This window comes from Callospermophilus lateralis, chromosome 12 (assembly GCF_048772815.1).
Source record: "Callospermophilus lateralis isolate mCalLat2 chromosome 12, mCalLat2.hap1, whole genome shotgun sequence".
NCBI classification, from domain to species: Eukaryota; Metazoa; Chordata; class Mammalia; order Rodentia; family Sciuridae; genus Callospermophilus; species Callospermophilus lateralis.
The window spans coordinates 84,393,928-84,408,465 of NC_135316.1; the positions used below are offsets into that span (position 1 = coordinate 84,393,928).

A 14,538-nucleotide genomic window follows, 5' to 3' on the forward strand; every position below is an offset into this window, starting at 1 on the left:
AAAATTGAGTAAGAGTAGATATTTTTCAGATGCACAGTACCAAAAGATTTATCTTCCATGCATTTTTCTCAGAAAAGTAACCAAAACAAGTGCATAAATAAGGAGAAAAATGTGGAACTTTAGAAACATGAATTAAACATAGAAAAAGGTAGCACTTGGAATGGAATTGAAGAGAAATTCCAGAATCACAAATGTGATATTCAGTCTAGAGAAGCAGCAAGAGCACTTTGGAACAGAAAATAGAGCCTCAGAATAGTTTGCCTGCAAGGTAAAATTAAAGCATTACTTAAGTAATGTTTTGTTTTTGAGACGGGATCTCATCATGTTACCCATGCTGGCCTTGAACTTGGGATCTTCCTCCTTCAGCCTCCCAAGTATCTGGGATTAGTATGCACCAGGCTAAAAAAAAATGTTTGTTTTTTCCTGTGTGGCACGCTGGGGATCAAACTCAGGGCCTTACACATGCTAGCATGCACTTTACCATTGAGTTATACCTCCAGCCCCTGCTACTATTATTATCGTTAATATTATTTTCCATTTCTATTTTTTTAAAATATTTGCAAAACATGTATTAGACAAAGTTCTGGTGTCTAAAATACACAAATAATTCTTAAAATCTATAAGAAAAAAAACAAACTCAATTTAACAATAGCTAGAAATCTTAACAGAAACCTTACCAAGTAAGATACAGATGGCCAATAAGCTATGAAAAGATGCTAATACAATAACATATATCATTAGAAATTGCAAACTAAAACAAAAATGATACACCACTATCTTTCTGTTAGAACGGCAAAAATCCACATTACTGAGAAAACCCAATGCCAGTGAATATGTGGAGCAACAGGAACTCTCATTCATTACTGATGGGAGTTCCAAATGGTACATCCGTTTTGGAAAGTAATTTGGCAATTTCTCACAAAACCAAATGTCCTCTTAACCATATGATCCAGCAATCATGATCATTGTTATTTACCCAAATCATCTGAAAAGTGATGCTCACACAAAATTTGCACACTAATATTTATGGAAGCTTTATTCATAATTGCCTAAAATTGAAACAAATGAAGCTGTCCTTGTGTGAGGACAGAAACACAAGAAAGATGGCCTTCAATAGATTAACTGATCAATATCTACCTATATAATGGAATGTTATTCAGTGCAAAAATGAAGAGTTATCAAGGTACAATGGAACCTTTAATTCACATTGCTAAGTAAAAGTGCCATTATGAAAATACTATATACTATATAATTCCAATTATATGATATTCTGGGAAAGGCAAAACTATGGAGACAGTGGTTGCTAGAGATTTTAGAGAAGGAATTTTTAGCCCCTGCTTCTTCTAGAGAGTTAATTTACTTGTGTCATCATATTTTTAATTTCTAAGAGCTCTTTTTATAGTAATTTTTTCTTATATTAAGATATATCCTATCTGAGAATATCTAAGTTTTTTCAAATTATTCTACTTGCATAATCTATTACCTCTTTTTGTGCTTTCGTTTTTGTATTTTGGCTACCATCTTTCATAGTGGCTTCCTTCCAATGATCTTTGCTCATTTAAAAAGATGCACTAAAGAGCTGAATGGAAGTTTCCATATGTTTACAGAACCTGTCAATTATTGGATTAACTGTCTGATGACTGGCTATGCTGTTTCATTTGAATACTGGTAACAGTATTTTTAGGTCTTTTCTGTTGGGCTGGTCATATTCCCTGAGGCCCCTCTACTTCCAAATCTTCCAGTCTTGTCAGCATTTGGGAACCAAAGGTGGGTAGGAGGCTAAGCGTCTCACTGCTTGATATACAGATTTTTACTTAATTCCTATTTTCAGTACCCTTTCAACTGTGGCTTGTGTTCCCTTCTCTTACCCCACCTCTAAATCAGAACTCCAATTTAACCGCTCAGTGGAATAACTAACCACCTGGTTTTCCTGGAAAGAGCAATAAATGCCTATTAGCAACAGAGGAGGGGAACCAGATGGTTCTTAAACAGAATTTTATCTTATCTTACTTCTTCTACTTTACCAAGAGAAATACATTGCGCTGCCAATTTGAGTCTTTCTCAGGTTGTTTGGGGGTAAACTGGTAGCTTCTCTGCTTGCCCTAATGACAGGTTTTAGCTTTCTTAGGTTTACTAAGTCATTCACATTTTTGGCTTCCAAACTTTTGGTATTTGTTTCTTTTGATCAGAGTTCTTGGGAATTACATGTTTAAAAAAATTCTCTTGGGTTGGAGCTGTGGCTCAGTCTTACATGTGTGAGGTACTGGGATCGATCCTCAGCACAACATAAAAAGAGATATTATGTCCGTCTACAATTAAAAACGTATTTTTAAAAATTATCTTGGTAATTTTAGTAGGCTTTAGAGAAGGAGAGATAAAAGGATATCTTCAATATCTGCCATCATATCGTCAATTATTTTTAATATTTCCTTAATTCTTCTCAACCTCTGTACATCATCCACAAAATTGGCATGTAATCAGTTTGTGTACTTTACAAGGCTGCCATGAAACTAAAAAAATAACAGAATAAACAGCACTATAAAATACCAAAATATTGAATTATTTAATCCTTATACAGGCTTTCAAAAAGGGAAGTGTTAATTTCTTTACTGCATAGTAGTACCATTAGTTTTAGAAATAATTCCTAAAGCCACATTTTTTTCTAATTATATTAGTAAAATTGAAAAACAAGGTAAACATCTCACCGAAAGGGTCCACAGATAATTGGCTCTAAAGAAATGTGATGGGTAAATAATCTTCTATCATTTATTGTGCCTAGAGAGAAAATTATTTTACATTATCAATAAAAATATAATGGGAGATTTTATTTCCTATTTGCCTATTACATCTCTAATTGTAAATATTTATACAAAATTCGAGACAATTATAGACTTTAAATTTTCAATAGATTCAGTAAGTAACTATCAAAAGAAATATTTATCAAAAGAAATATTTTGTAAAAACAGTATTTCTATCTATATCTGTCTTTTTATCTATGTCTTTCTTTTTAAGTAAGAAAGACAGGGGAACACATACTTTTTTTTTTTTTTTAAACAAGAAGAAATCATCAAAAGGTGAGCAAGGGCTAAGGCACAGAGTCAGTGCATTCAAACTGATAATAGCTATATACCAAATAACCCATAGTATAAATATAAAGAGAAGCAAAGCTTTAGATATTATTCATTCTCAGTATGTTATTTATTTATTTATTTATATTTATTTTTCAGTATGTTATTTATACCTACAAAACTTTTAATTAATTAAATCATTAATAGGGGATTGACTGAATAAGCTAGGAGTACCATGTAACCATAAGAATGAATGAGAAAGATCTCTATATACTCATTAAGGGATAATCCCCAAATAAATTTTTAAGTAAAAGCAATCTGTCTGTCTATCTATCTTTTGAGTAAGACAGTGAGAACACATTTTTTTTTTTTTTTAAACAGGAAGAAATCATCAAAAAGAGTAATAGAAAAAAAAAAAACCTATTTCAAAAGTGAGCAAGGGCTAAGGCACAGTCAGTGGTATGAGCACTAGCATGCACAAGGCCCTGGTTTCAATCCCAGCACAATCAAGATACTAAAAAAAAAAAAAAAAGTGAGCCAAGAGGTAGGGGAAGTAAGTGGTAAAGAATATGGAGTGATAAGGAAGATCTCCTTTAGGAGATCGAAGTTGTCAAAATGTCATAATAACAATCCTGAGATGTTATTCATGTTTTCTCATGTATTCTGAAACATACTTTAATATCACCAGTCTCAAGAAAATGCACTGTCATGATTGAGCTGAGCTACACAATCATGACATTTCTTCAAAGAATTAAGCATTTTTACTTGCAAGAATAGTCAACAAACTGTAGTCATTCAGACTTGGGTATTCAGCAACATTTTTTCAAAAATGAATGAAATGAGCTTATCAAGAAAAATAAATAACAATATTGTAGCCAGTGGAAAAATTCAAGCTTTTAAATGAAAATTAGAATTATAAAAAGCTTGTATCTGGTTATGAAAGCTTGTCAGTTTTCTAATACTTAGACTTTCCAGATCAGATCAATGATGTCACTATAAAGTCATCAATACTATATAATGTGTCAAAGCTCAGTGAATTAACATCTTCCATATGACCAATGCATGATATTGCAAATATTAAAAATTCTCAACTTTAATTTCTAATATGGTATATATCAACAGATATAATCCATTCAAACAAATGTTCTCAGGTCCTCTATGTTTAAACTTATAAAGAGATTCTGAGATAGAAAAGTTCTAGAACCAATGCCGTAGGATACAGTGAATAAACATGCAAATGTCCATTTATGTGCAATGAATCAAAGAGCATTCTGCTGATGTACAGCTGATTAGAACAAATAATAAATAAATAAAGCAGGCAAATGTTATTAGGAAGATATAAATATTCAAAATACACAAGATATAAATATTCAAAAACCAATAATACCAGCAGCAATATCATACCTAGCACCCAAATCTCTTTTTATAAACTACTGAAAGGATCTTCAAAGAAAGAGATGATTCCAGCACCATGGAGGAAAAATTACAAGATGCTAGGAAATTTTTTTGTGATACTGGTAATAAAATCAAGGAAATGCTCAAAGATTAATCAAAACATGTATTTAAAAAAAAAAAACTTGGGAAATAGTTTGAAGCGGTTTCTGAAACTTCCAAATTTGGGATAATTTAAACATCAGAATGAATGTTTCCTTTTTGTAAAGAAGTATAGCGTTTATGTTGTACTTTGCCTCTAAGCTTTATATGCACTTTATAAATTAAAAAAATCCACGAAATCGATTTTGCTCAATAAAGAAAATTATTTGCTCCCATTAACAGTGACTAATATAGCCACTTTATCCTTATGTTGAGAATTTGTAACTATCCTGTCTTCTAGGAAGAACTATAGCTTATTCTCATTTGTTAACATAAAGCTCTTTTTTGCTGAATACTGGCTAATAAAGAGCAAAAGAATTTAAAAACCATTTTTTTTACCACTGAGCTCAGCAAATTCTTGTCTTTTTGAAAATAAAACCTACAGAACTTATTGATAAAACAGTAAGAGATAATATTGAGGTTTTTATATATTCAAATGGCAAAATGCACAGCCCCTTATTGAAAAAGGAAAGACAGGGGCTGGGATTGTGGCTCAGCGGTAGGGTGCTAGCACATGAGAGGCCTTGGATTCGATCCTCAGCACCACATAAAAATAAATAAATAAAATAAAGGTATTAAAAAAAGAAAAAGGAAAGACAACAGAACAAGTTTGGAGCCAGGATGAAATTGGAGTTTGGCAGTGACTTTGAGATGCATATTTAGTAATCCAAGTAGAAATGTATTAAGTAGGCAATAAATGACTATGGAGTTCAGGGACAGGCTAAACTATAAGATAAAACTGGTAGTCACTAAAGTTTAGACATAGAAGAGATCTAAGAATCCCTGGGGCTCTCCTGTTTGGAGTAAGAATCATAAAGATGACTGTGAGAGAGTAGGGAGAGAACCAAGAAACTATGGTGGGCTGAGAGATGATCAACTAGGCTAGTGGGCTGAAAGATGCAGGTAAATAGGACTAAGAAATGCCTGATGGATTTGGCAGTATGACTTAGAAAAGACTGATTTTGGTGAAATGCTGGTGATCAAAATCCTGACTGGACTCTAGAACCTGAGCTTTAAATTATTATACTACTATAGCTTTAAATTTGATTTTTATGGCTTTTTTAAATTAAAAAAGTGATTATTGTATAATCATTTCACACTTTCTGGTTCCACACAACATCCCCATTATACTAGATATTATTTTTTAAAATTGTTTTTAATAAAACCTTTATTTTTTATTTATTTATATGTGGTTCTAAGGATTAAACCTAGTGCCTCAGGTGTGCTAGGCAAATGCTCTACCACTGAGCCATAATCCCAGCATTATACTAGGTATTATGAGGGAAAAGTCTGCTTAATATATAAGAATAAACAAATAAGATACAAAAATTAAACCATACTATAAATTCTTTTCTGTTACATATACCAAAAAGAACTGAGAAAGATAACTAGAATACTATGAATAGGACCTATAGAGGTGGAAAAGATATGAATAAAAAGCAAATGTTACCATCTGGAGTGCTTTTCAAAGTCTTTAAAGATTTTTCTTCATTTTCTATTATTCTGTCAAATTCATTTAACAAACTTCTTTTGATTGGGGGTTCTCCTAAAAAAATTTTTCCACACACATTTGTAAAATATATTATATCCATTCTACTGTTTATAAGACTATCATTCATAGTTTAAAACCATAATCCATTTTTCACACTCTTAAATAAAACACATAATAATTATTATTTATTTATTTGTTTGTTTACTTATTTTTTGGTACCAGGGATTGAAGTACCAGAGGTGCTTAATCACTGAGCAACATCCCCAGCCCTTTTTTTATATTTTATTTACAGACAGGGTCTCACTGAATTCCTTAGGGCCTTGCTAAGTTGCTGTGGCTGGCTTTGAACTTGCAATCCTCCTGCCTTAGCCTTCTAAACTGCTGGGGATTATAGGCATGCACCACTGTGCCTTGCCCAATAATTGTAATTTAAATAGTGACCATTCTACTTTGAAAGAGAAAACATATTTTTGATAACTAATTTCTGCTACTGTTTAGCCATTTAAATATACTGCTATTCAACCAGGTATATTGGGTGGTGCACACCTGTAATCCCAGCAACCCCAAGGCACAAGGAACACCAAGTTTGAGGTTAGCCTTGATAAAGGTAGTGAGACCTTGTCTCAAAAAATCAAAATATCTGGGATGTACCTCAGTGGTACAGTGCCCCTGGGTTCAACCCCCAGTGCTGCAAAAACAAAAAACAAACCAAAAAACCCCCCCACTATTTAATAGAGTCTAAGTTTAAATGATACTGTCATACACCACAGAAGTCACTTTTTAATAAACTGGACTGAATGTAAATCTAGTTTACTGGCAACAAGGACAAACAAAATTTCTTCAAATAAACTTTTTAGTGGGTAGGCACTAAATTCAAAGATGAATTTATTATATGGGTCCACAAATTAGGAGTCAATAAGTGGGAGAACAGATTTTTTAAATTACCAAATTACACTAAAATATTAGTAACACTTCTATATTTTTCTTTGGCAGTGCTGGGGGATGGATTCTGAGACTTGCACATGTTAAACAGGTGCTCTACCACTGACCTACATCTCTGGCCCCTAGTAATATTAACACTTCTGGGTTGAGGATATAGCTCAGTTGTAGAGAGCTTGCAGAGGCTAAGATGAAACCATAATTCAAGTTATGCATTTCCATGTCATGCTGAAATTACAAGAAGTATTTTGCTTTTTTGATGATTACAGGGAATGAATTTGTAGGATTTAATGAATAAAAATGTCCATTCAAGGCTTTATCAGGTGTTAGATCATAATAAAGTGGTTTAGTTGTTTTACAAGAACTTGTACTATGCAAACAACCAGAAGCTGAAAAAAGCTCTATATGTAAATGTAACAGAATAAAGGAAATTAAATAGTAACATTGTTGAGAATATTTAGAAGTCTGAGTTGTTTTCTCAGCAGGAGGCTAACCTATATATATGTGGAACTGCAATGAGTTGCTATAAATAAAGTCATCATTCTTCCACAAAAAAAAATTATGATTACTTTTTAAGTATATGCACTTCTGAATTTTGTACTAAAGGACAGTAAATCATTTAAGTATTATAAATTTACTACTTGCACATGAAGCAAACTCTGTATAGAATATGACCTGGGTAACACCTGATTTAAGTAAAAATGTAGGATGATTTAAAACGAACTGACTGGCTTCAGTGTCTTTCTTTGCTATCTGAAGGAGCTAGACAAGATTTTCTTTTTTTTGTTGACAGGCTCTTGTTAAGTTGTTCAGGCTGGCCTTAACTTAAGATCCTCCAGCCTCCCAAGTAGCTCTGATTAGAGGTACAACACCACATTTGGCTAAGATTTTTGATAACACAAATATTTTATGAGTCTACATAGTTTAAAAAGGAGCTAGTTATTTAGGATCAGCCACTCAAGAGTTGTAAAGTGAGGATTGGCATTTCCTTTAACTAATCAACAGTTTCAATAATTTAAGATTATTTCTAGCCAGACACCCTCCAAACAACAGCAACAAAATCTTACATCTCCAATTAACTAATAGTTGAACTAAGTTGTTGGATATACATTTTAAAAGAGAAATTAGAACATAGTACAATAGCATTAAGACCATTCTATTTGTTAATAGTAAATGTTTATAGATTTTCCTAGATGAAAAAAAAGGAAGTGAGCCAACACCTATTACATGCTTTCTCTCTACCATGTGTCAAATTCAGTGCTAAAAGCTTTTAGGTACATACTTTTCTCTTTAAAACTACTCTGAGCTCTTATTTGCATTTTATAAATATGGAAACTAAGGCTCAGAGAAACTAAGCGGTATAACTGAATAGTACATATTATACAGTAAGTAGTATAATTAGAAACCAACCTTTAAATAAAGTATGAACCTCTGCTAAAAATATGAAAACAGTATTATACAGGCTTTGTTATGATATGAAGACAAGAATTTCAACTTTTCTAGAAAAACTCAAACTTTCAAGAGTAATTTCTCAAATATAACTATTAAAAATCTCTAAAAACATATCGAGAGGCCCTTAAAACATGACTTTGTGGTACACTGACTAAGAAATATCAAATCAAATCACATTCACCAAACTAGACATACAAGCCTGAGAAAGCATACTTAGCTTGTCTAATACTCCAACCACTAGCACAGAAGGACTACTAAGAATTGAACCCTTTTAAGGCAGAACTTGGCAAAACAAAAGGCAAAAATACTTACCAACTGACACAAGGGCATTTCCTCTTCTTTTTCCAGTCCTTGAATTTAACAAAATCATTTCCTCATTTTTTTGGCACATAAAGAAAGAATGTTTGGCATGAGTTGGTGGTTCAGAATCTGTCAGTTCACCATCCTCCATAAAAGCTTTGGCAATCTCAACTGCTTCTGTTTCAAAACAGTTTTCTGGATCTTTGGAGTAAGTAGAACAAACTTCTACATTTGTTTTCACAGAAACACTAGAAAAGGTCTCAGTTTGGCCAATTTCTATTATGTTTTTGGATAAAGTTTGTTCTTTTCCTAAAAGATGAGTGTTCTCAACAAGTGATAATTTGGTTCCTAATACTAGGTGTTGGCTGCCTTGCTTCAATTGAGAGACATATGGAGACGCTTTAACACAGTGATTATTTCCTAAAGAAGCATTTTCAACATTATCATTAAATTCATTAATGTAGGCCTTTTCCATTTTGGAGCTTACAGAGTGTTTCACAATTCTTTTTTCAATACGAGGAGGAGGAAGCATTCTTGATGTATCTTGCCTAGATGTAGGTGAATACTGAAGGGTCTGTTCAGTTCCCATTAGATCAAATTCCTCTAACATTCCCTTAACTTTGTGTAAGGCACTTTCTGAAACTGCAACCTGTTTTCCACTTGCTGTACTAAACCCAGAAAAAGATGAATTTATGTTACACAAAAAGCTTTTCCCGGGTGATAGTACGTTTGGGGGGGCATGTGCCATAGAACTTTTTTCTCTTGTGAACGGTTTTGAATGTTCTTCATTGCTTTTAAGTGATACTTTGGAAAAGAGTTGGTTGGCATTATCTTCTATCTCAGAAAATATCCGTCTTGCCTTTTGTAACGAAGCATCTGATACTTGTACAGATTTTCCACTAGCTGTGCTAAAAATCCCACAAGCATTTGTAGAAGAGAATGACTTGGGAAGCTCCCCTATGTTAAATTCACACATATCTGAAGTTTCCAAATTGACAAAAGGTGATATTTCAGAAACTTTCCCCAATCCAGATAGTTTTTGGTTATGTTGTACAATTTGTTCACTTTGAATGTCAGTAAAAACCTTATGTGAAGGCATACATTCTTCATCATCTAAAGAGTTAGGAAAAATAACATCCTCTAAATTATCCAGTGCTTCACTATAAGCTTTCACAATTTTTCTTTGGCAAATATCTGACTTATTCTCAGTGTTTTCCTTAATTACATTTCTGTGGTCTTCTGTAAATATCTTTTTCACTTTCCTTACTGCATCACGTGAAATACAGACTATCTTACCACTGGCTGTACTGAATGCAGGTGGACCTATCTCAAAACTTTTGAAATCAGGTATGGCCCAATTAGTAGTTCTATCTTTACTTTTGCAAGGTGAAAAGTTAGTCACAAATTTCTGTACAGAAGTATCTTCATTCACAATTTGTGGATATGTGTCCGCTTTTCTAAAACTAGTGTTTTTTTTTTCTTTCATGACTAGCTCAATATCAGAATTACTTTTATTTTTTGAGAGATATCCTGAATCATCATATACATCATTGGAATGACAAAAAGCAGAATAGCTGTTAGACATGCTATTATTACTTAAGTAAGCTGAATCTTGCTTTTCAGAGAAATGAATTTTGTCTTTTTCAGTCATAATACTGTCTAAACTATTTTCATACAAAGGATTTCCCCCATATTCCTTTATAGATTCAGCCTTGGCAGTATTTCTTTCTCCTTGACCATCTAGTTCTTCTTCCCTAAGCCATTGTTTTGCTTCTAATAGTGAAGCCTGGTTCACAGAAATTTGTTTACCATGTCCTGTGTAAAATGCTAAAGCTGAATCTCCAGTGGCTGAATAAGAAAACTGATTGGTGCGACAAGTTGTAGGACTGCTTGTAGTCTCTTTTTCTATATGTTCATGCATTTTAACTTTCAGAGATATATTTAATGTATCGAGATGTTTAGTTTGTCCATATAAATCATCACTTAGCCGGGGTAACACCCCAGGCTCATTATAAACAATCTTTTTCTCATTATTAATCAGAGAATCCTGCATTTCTTCACACTTTGGAACAGTTATCATCTCACATGCTAATTCAAACCCTTTACAGTCCTTTCTGTCCTTTAGGGTCTTTGTGCCTTGTTGAGTAAAACTGGTGATTTTACTATCATCTTGCTTTTTTTCATCAAAAATATTTTTTACTTTGTCCAAAGACTCCTTCGCAATTTGTACTTTTTTTCCACTAGCAGTATGAAAACTCAACAGGTTAGATTCTTTGTTTTTTTCTATTTCATATTCAGGTTGTTGCTGGAGAGTCAGTAACTGACTGTCAATATCAACTGGAATACCTTCTTTCAATATTTTGTTTTTAACCATGTCTATTGTCCCATGTCTTGAAATGTCCATTTTCTTCTTATTTATGCCAGAAAGTAATTTAGAATTCAAGGAATCTGAAAAGTTACTCAGTTCTTCTGTTTTTTGATCAAAGAAGTTTACAACTTTATTTAATGACTCTTTGGAGACATTGATATTTTTCCCACTTGCAGTCTGAAAGGATATATCAAAAATACCACAATCTTTTATATTTTGCTTCATTTTATCTGCAGTCAACTGTTCTTTATTGAAAAAATTAACATGACATGTTTCTTCAGCTTTCACAACTTCTAAACAAGTTAAATCTGACAAACTTTCTTTAAATTGTGTGCTTCCCTCCTTAACAAACTGGCTGGGTCGCTTGTGCTGATCAGTACATGGCTGATCATTTTCATCTTTATGATCAGAAACTGTATCATTTTTACTTGAATCACTGTGATCAGATTCTTCTAACTTACAAGTATTTCTTTTGTCATTAGTACATTTGTTATCTTCATTTTCTGTGTTTTTCATGTAATTTTCAATATTTTCTTCAACCAAAATGTGAGTAGTCATTTCAAACTTATTTTGTAATGTAAGTTGGCATTCATTATTTTTCTTGTTTAAATTTTTATCATCGCTATGACTTTCTATCTTAAACATGGAAACTATAGAATCAGGACATTTACTTGAAGAGAAACTTCCAGGATCTACTTCTGCATCAGTCTCCTCACTGATATTCTCAATGTCACTAAACAGTTTCACAGCTTTCTGCAGTGCTTCACTAGAAATACTCAGTTTTGTGCCACGAGCAGAATAAAAGCCTCTAAAGTCTTTGTTTTCATCTGTTAAGTAATTAGAAGCACTTTTGTTACAGTTATTTTTTAATAAATGAGCAAACTTTTGTTTAACTCCAACTGCACCTTCAAATTTTTTGCTGCTTTCTACCTGAGCAACAGATGAGGTGTCAATTGTCTGATGAACATCATCTTTCCATTCCTCAGAAGAGGTCTTTAGGCCAGTCTGGTTTCCAGGCACTTCAAATGTATTATTCTGTATTATTTGGCTTGTTTTTCTGAATTGTGTAAATTCAAACTGACTTCCTGATTCTTCTAATATAGTAGAAAGTTCTTTAATTTCTGCCTTTTGGCTAGGTGTTAAAGTATGGCTTGAATTAAAATCTCCCTTTAAAGGCAACATCTGAGGGGTTGTGCGATTATTTTCAAAATCAGAAAGAAATGTACTACTCTTCACATATGCAGACACAGTATTAACTGATTGTGAATCAAATACACGAGGTTTGTTTAGTTTCTTCTGATTATCAAATGATAAGGTGTTTACAATTTCAATACACCCTAAACTAGCAGGATACTGTTCTTCAATGTCTTTGAAGAGCATTTTGCTTTTCTTAATGTCATGGTCAGAGAGTTTTATTTCTTTATTAGAAGCTGTTCTGAAGCTACCTCCAACATTATGATATGAAACTGGATCTAAGGGTCCTGCCCATTTGTCCATAAAGCCATTACTTCTATTTAATTTCATAGCCAAGGAGGTGTTTGACTTTAAATCTTGACCTGGAATTATTTTTAGCTGTTGCTTTACCCTATTTCTGTTCTCCTTTGTGAGATCATGGACTATACCTGATGAGTCAATACTGTCTGAAACAGACACGTGAGCTACTTGTTTTTCAGCCGTGTCTGTATCTACTACCATGATGGAATTCTTAGGAAAGGTTTTTCTTATACAACTCAGGTCTGCTTCAAGAAGTTCCTTTGTATTTCCTAAAACACGATTGTTCCTTTCACTTGTTATTTGAAAGACACAATTATTCTCAATGTCTGGGAAAAGTTCTTTAGAGTTTGGATTGACAGTTATTTCTGAAATTAAAGGAGTTTTTTCTTGGTCCTTTTGGATTGCTGTTATGTTTGTATTTTGGTTGAATTGCATGTTCATTGAAGGTGATACTACGGTTACATATTTTTTAGATAACAGCTCAGGTTTTTTAGAATTTTCATTTAGAAAACACATTTCTTTGCATTTTTCCATGGGACTGTTTTTGGGTGATTCAATACTACCTTCACAATTCTTACATTTTAGTTTCTCTGACATTTTGTATGATTCTTTTCCTCTAGAAATTACGCCTGGATCCCTGGAGCTAGGAGTTAACAAAAGTGTATTGGTATTATCATCATCTAAAAGGTTTTTCTGTGATGGAAAGTGAATGCCGCCAGATTCCACTTCTAAATGCTGTATTATAGGGTGACATGCTGCAACCAAGACCTTTTCTTTTTTCTCTGAAACTTTTTGGCTTTCTGCATTATCTTCACACTGTCTTTCCTGCAGACATGACAGAAAATCAGTTTCTGGGGCTATAAATGACTGCGGTTTTTCTTTATGAACTTCTCCTTCTTTAAGATCCTGAGATACTATTGTATTAACATAACTATCTTGATTATTGGAGCATTTCCTCAGAATTGTCCCAGAAGAGTTGGTTAAAGACAAAGTTGGTTCTTCAGCATCATTCTGTAAATAGTTTCTTTTGACAGAAGAATGCAATAAACCTAAATGTAAGAACACAAAGTGACAAAATAAAATTAAAGTACTAATAATCACATTCAATAAATATTTTTCACTAAGTTAAAAAGGTGGTATTTAAATCAAGAATTACATAAAAGCAAAACATGAATGTCAGATTTAAAGCAAAATTCTAAATACTATTTTGAAGTCATTACATTTTCCAGCTAAAGATAAACAGGGTCTAGGTATTATTTTTAATAATATGTATCAACTCAATCAAGATGAATATCTAGTTCAAGGAAATAGCTACCATAAATAAATTAATATTATTTCAAAATAATATTAATTTTTATTGAAAAATGGGGAAAAAGTCATTGTTAATATTGGTGTAGTAGGATATATAAAGGGCAGAGGAATTAGAAAAGAAACCATATCCTTAATTGTTTTGTAACAAAAAACCCAAAACATTTTTAAAAAACAGGGTCTATATCCTAAATCTCAACTATAAAGATATCCTAATCTCAACTATAAAGATAAATGTGTTGAATTGTTCTGTTCAACTTGTTTTCTCTAGTCTTTGAATTTCCTATTAGTAAGTCAAAGTTCTTAACCTCATTTAATCAGTGACCACTACTATATACCAACTACTTCATTGGCTTTAACTCTGATACATACAGCATCAAACGTTTTTCTATGGAAATTTAACCTAAACATCAAATGGTTCTTCTGTACTTCAATATCACCCCCATTAACATTTTCTTATAGGGAAATAAAAATCACTTTTTTGTTTGTTTTTAAGACAGGGTCTCACTATGTTGTTCAGGCTG

General features: G+C 32.7%; 1 protein-coding gene across 1 annotated transcript in view; it reads right to left on the reverse strand.

Annotated features, from left to right (window-relative positions):
* Brca2 (BRCA2 DNA repair associated) overlaps positions 1-14,538 on the reverse strand; it is a 66,286-nt gene that overhangs the window by 33,646 nt on the left and 18,102 nt on the right. The window contains exons 10-12 of the mRNA XM_076872252.1: positions 8,857-13,755; positions 6,112-6,207; positions 2,706-2,775 (exon numbers count right to left, since the gene is read on the reverse strand). Coding sequence (XP_076728367.1) covers positions 2,706-2,775; positions 6,112-6,207; positions 8,857-13,755 — 5,065 coding nt within the window. The remainder of the gene's footprint in view (positions 1-2,705; positions 2,776-6,111; positions 6,208-8,856; positions 13,756-14,538) is intronic.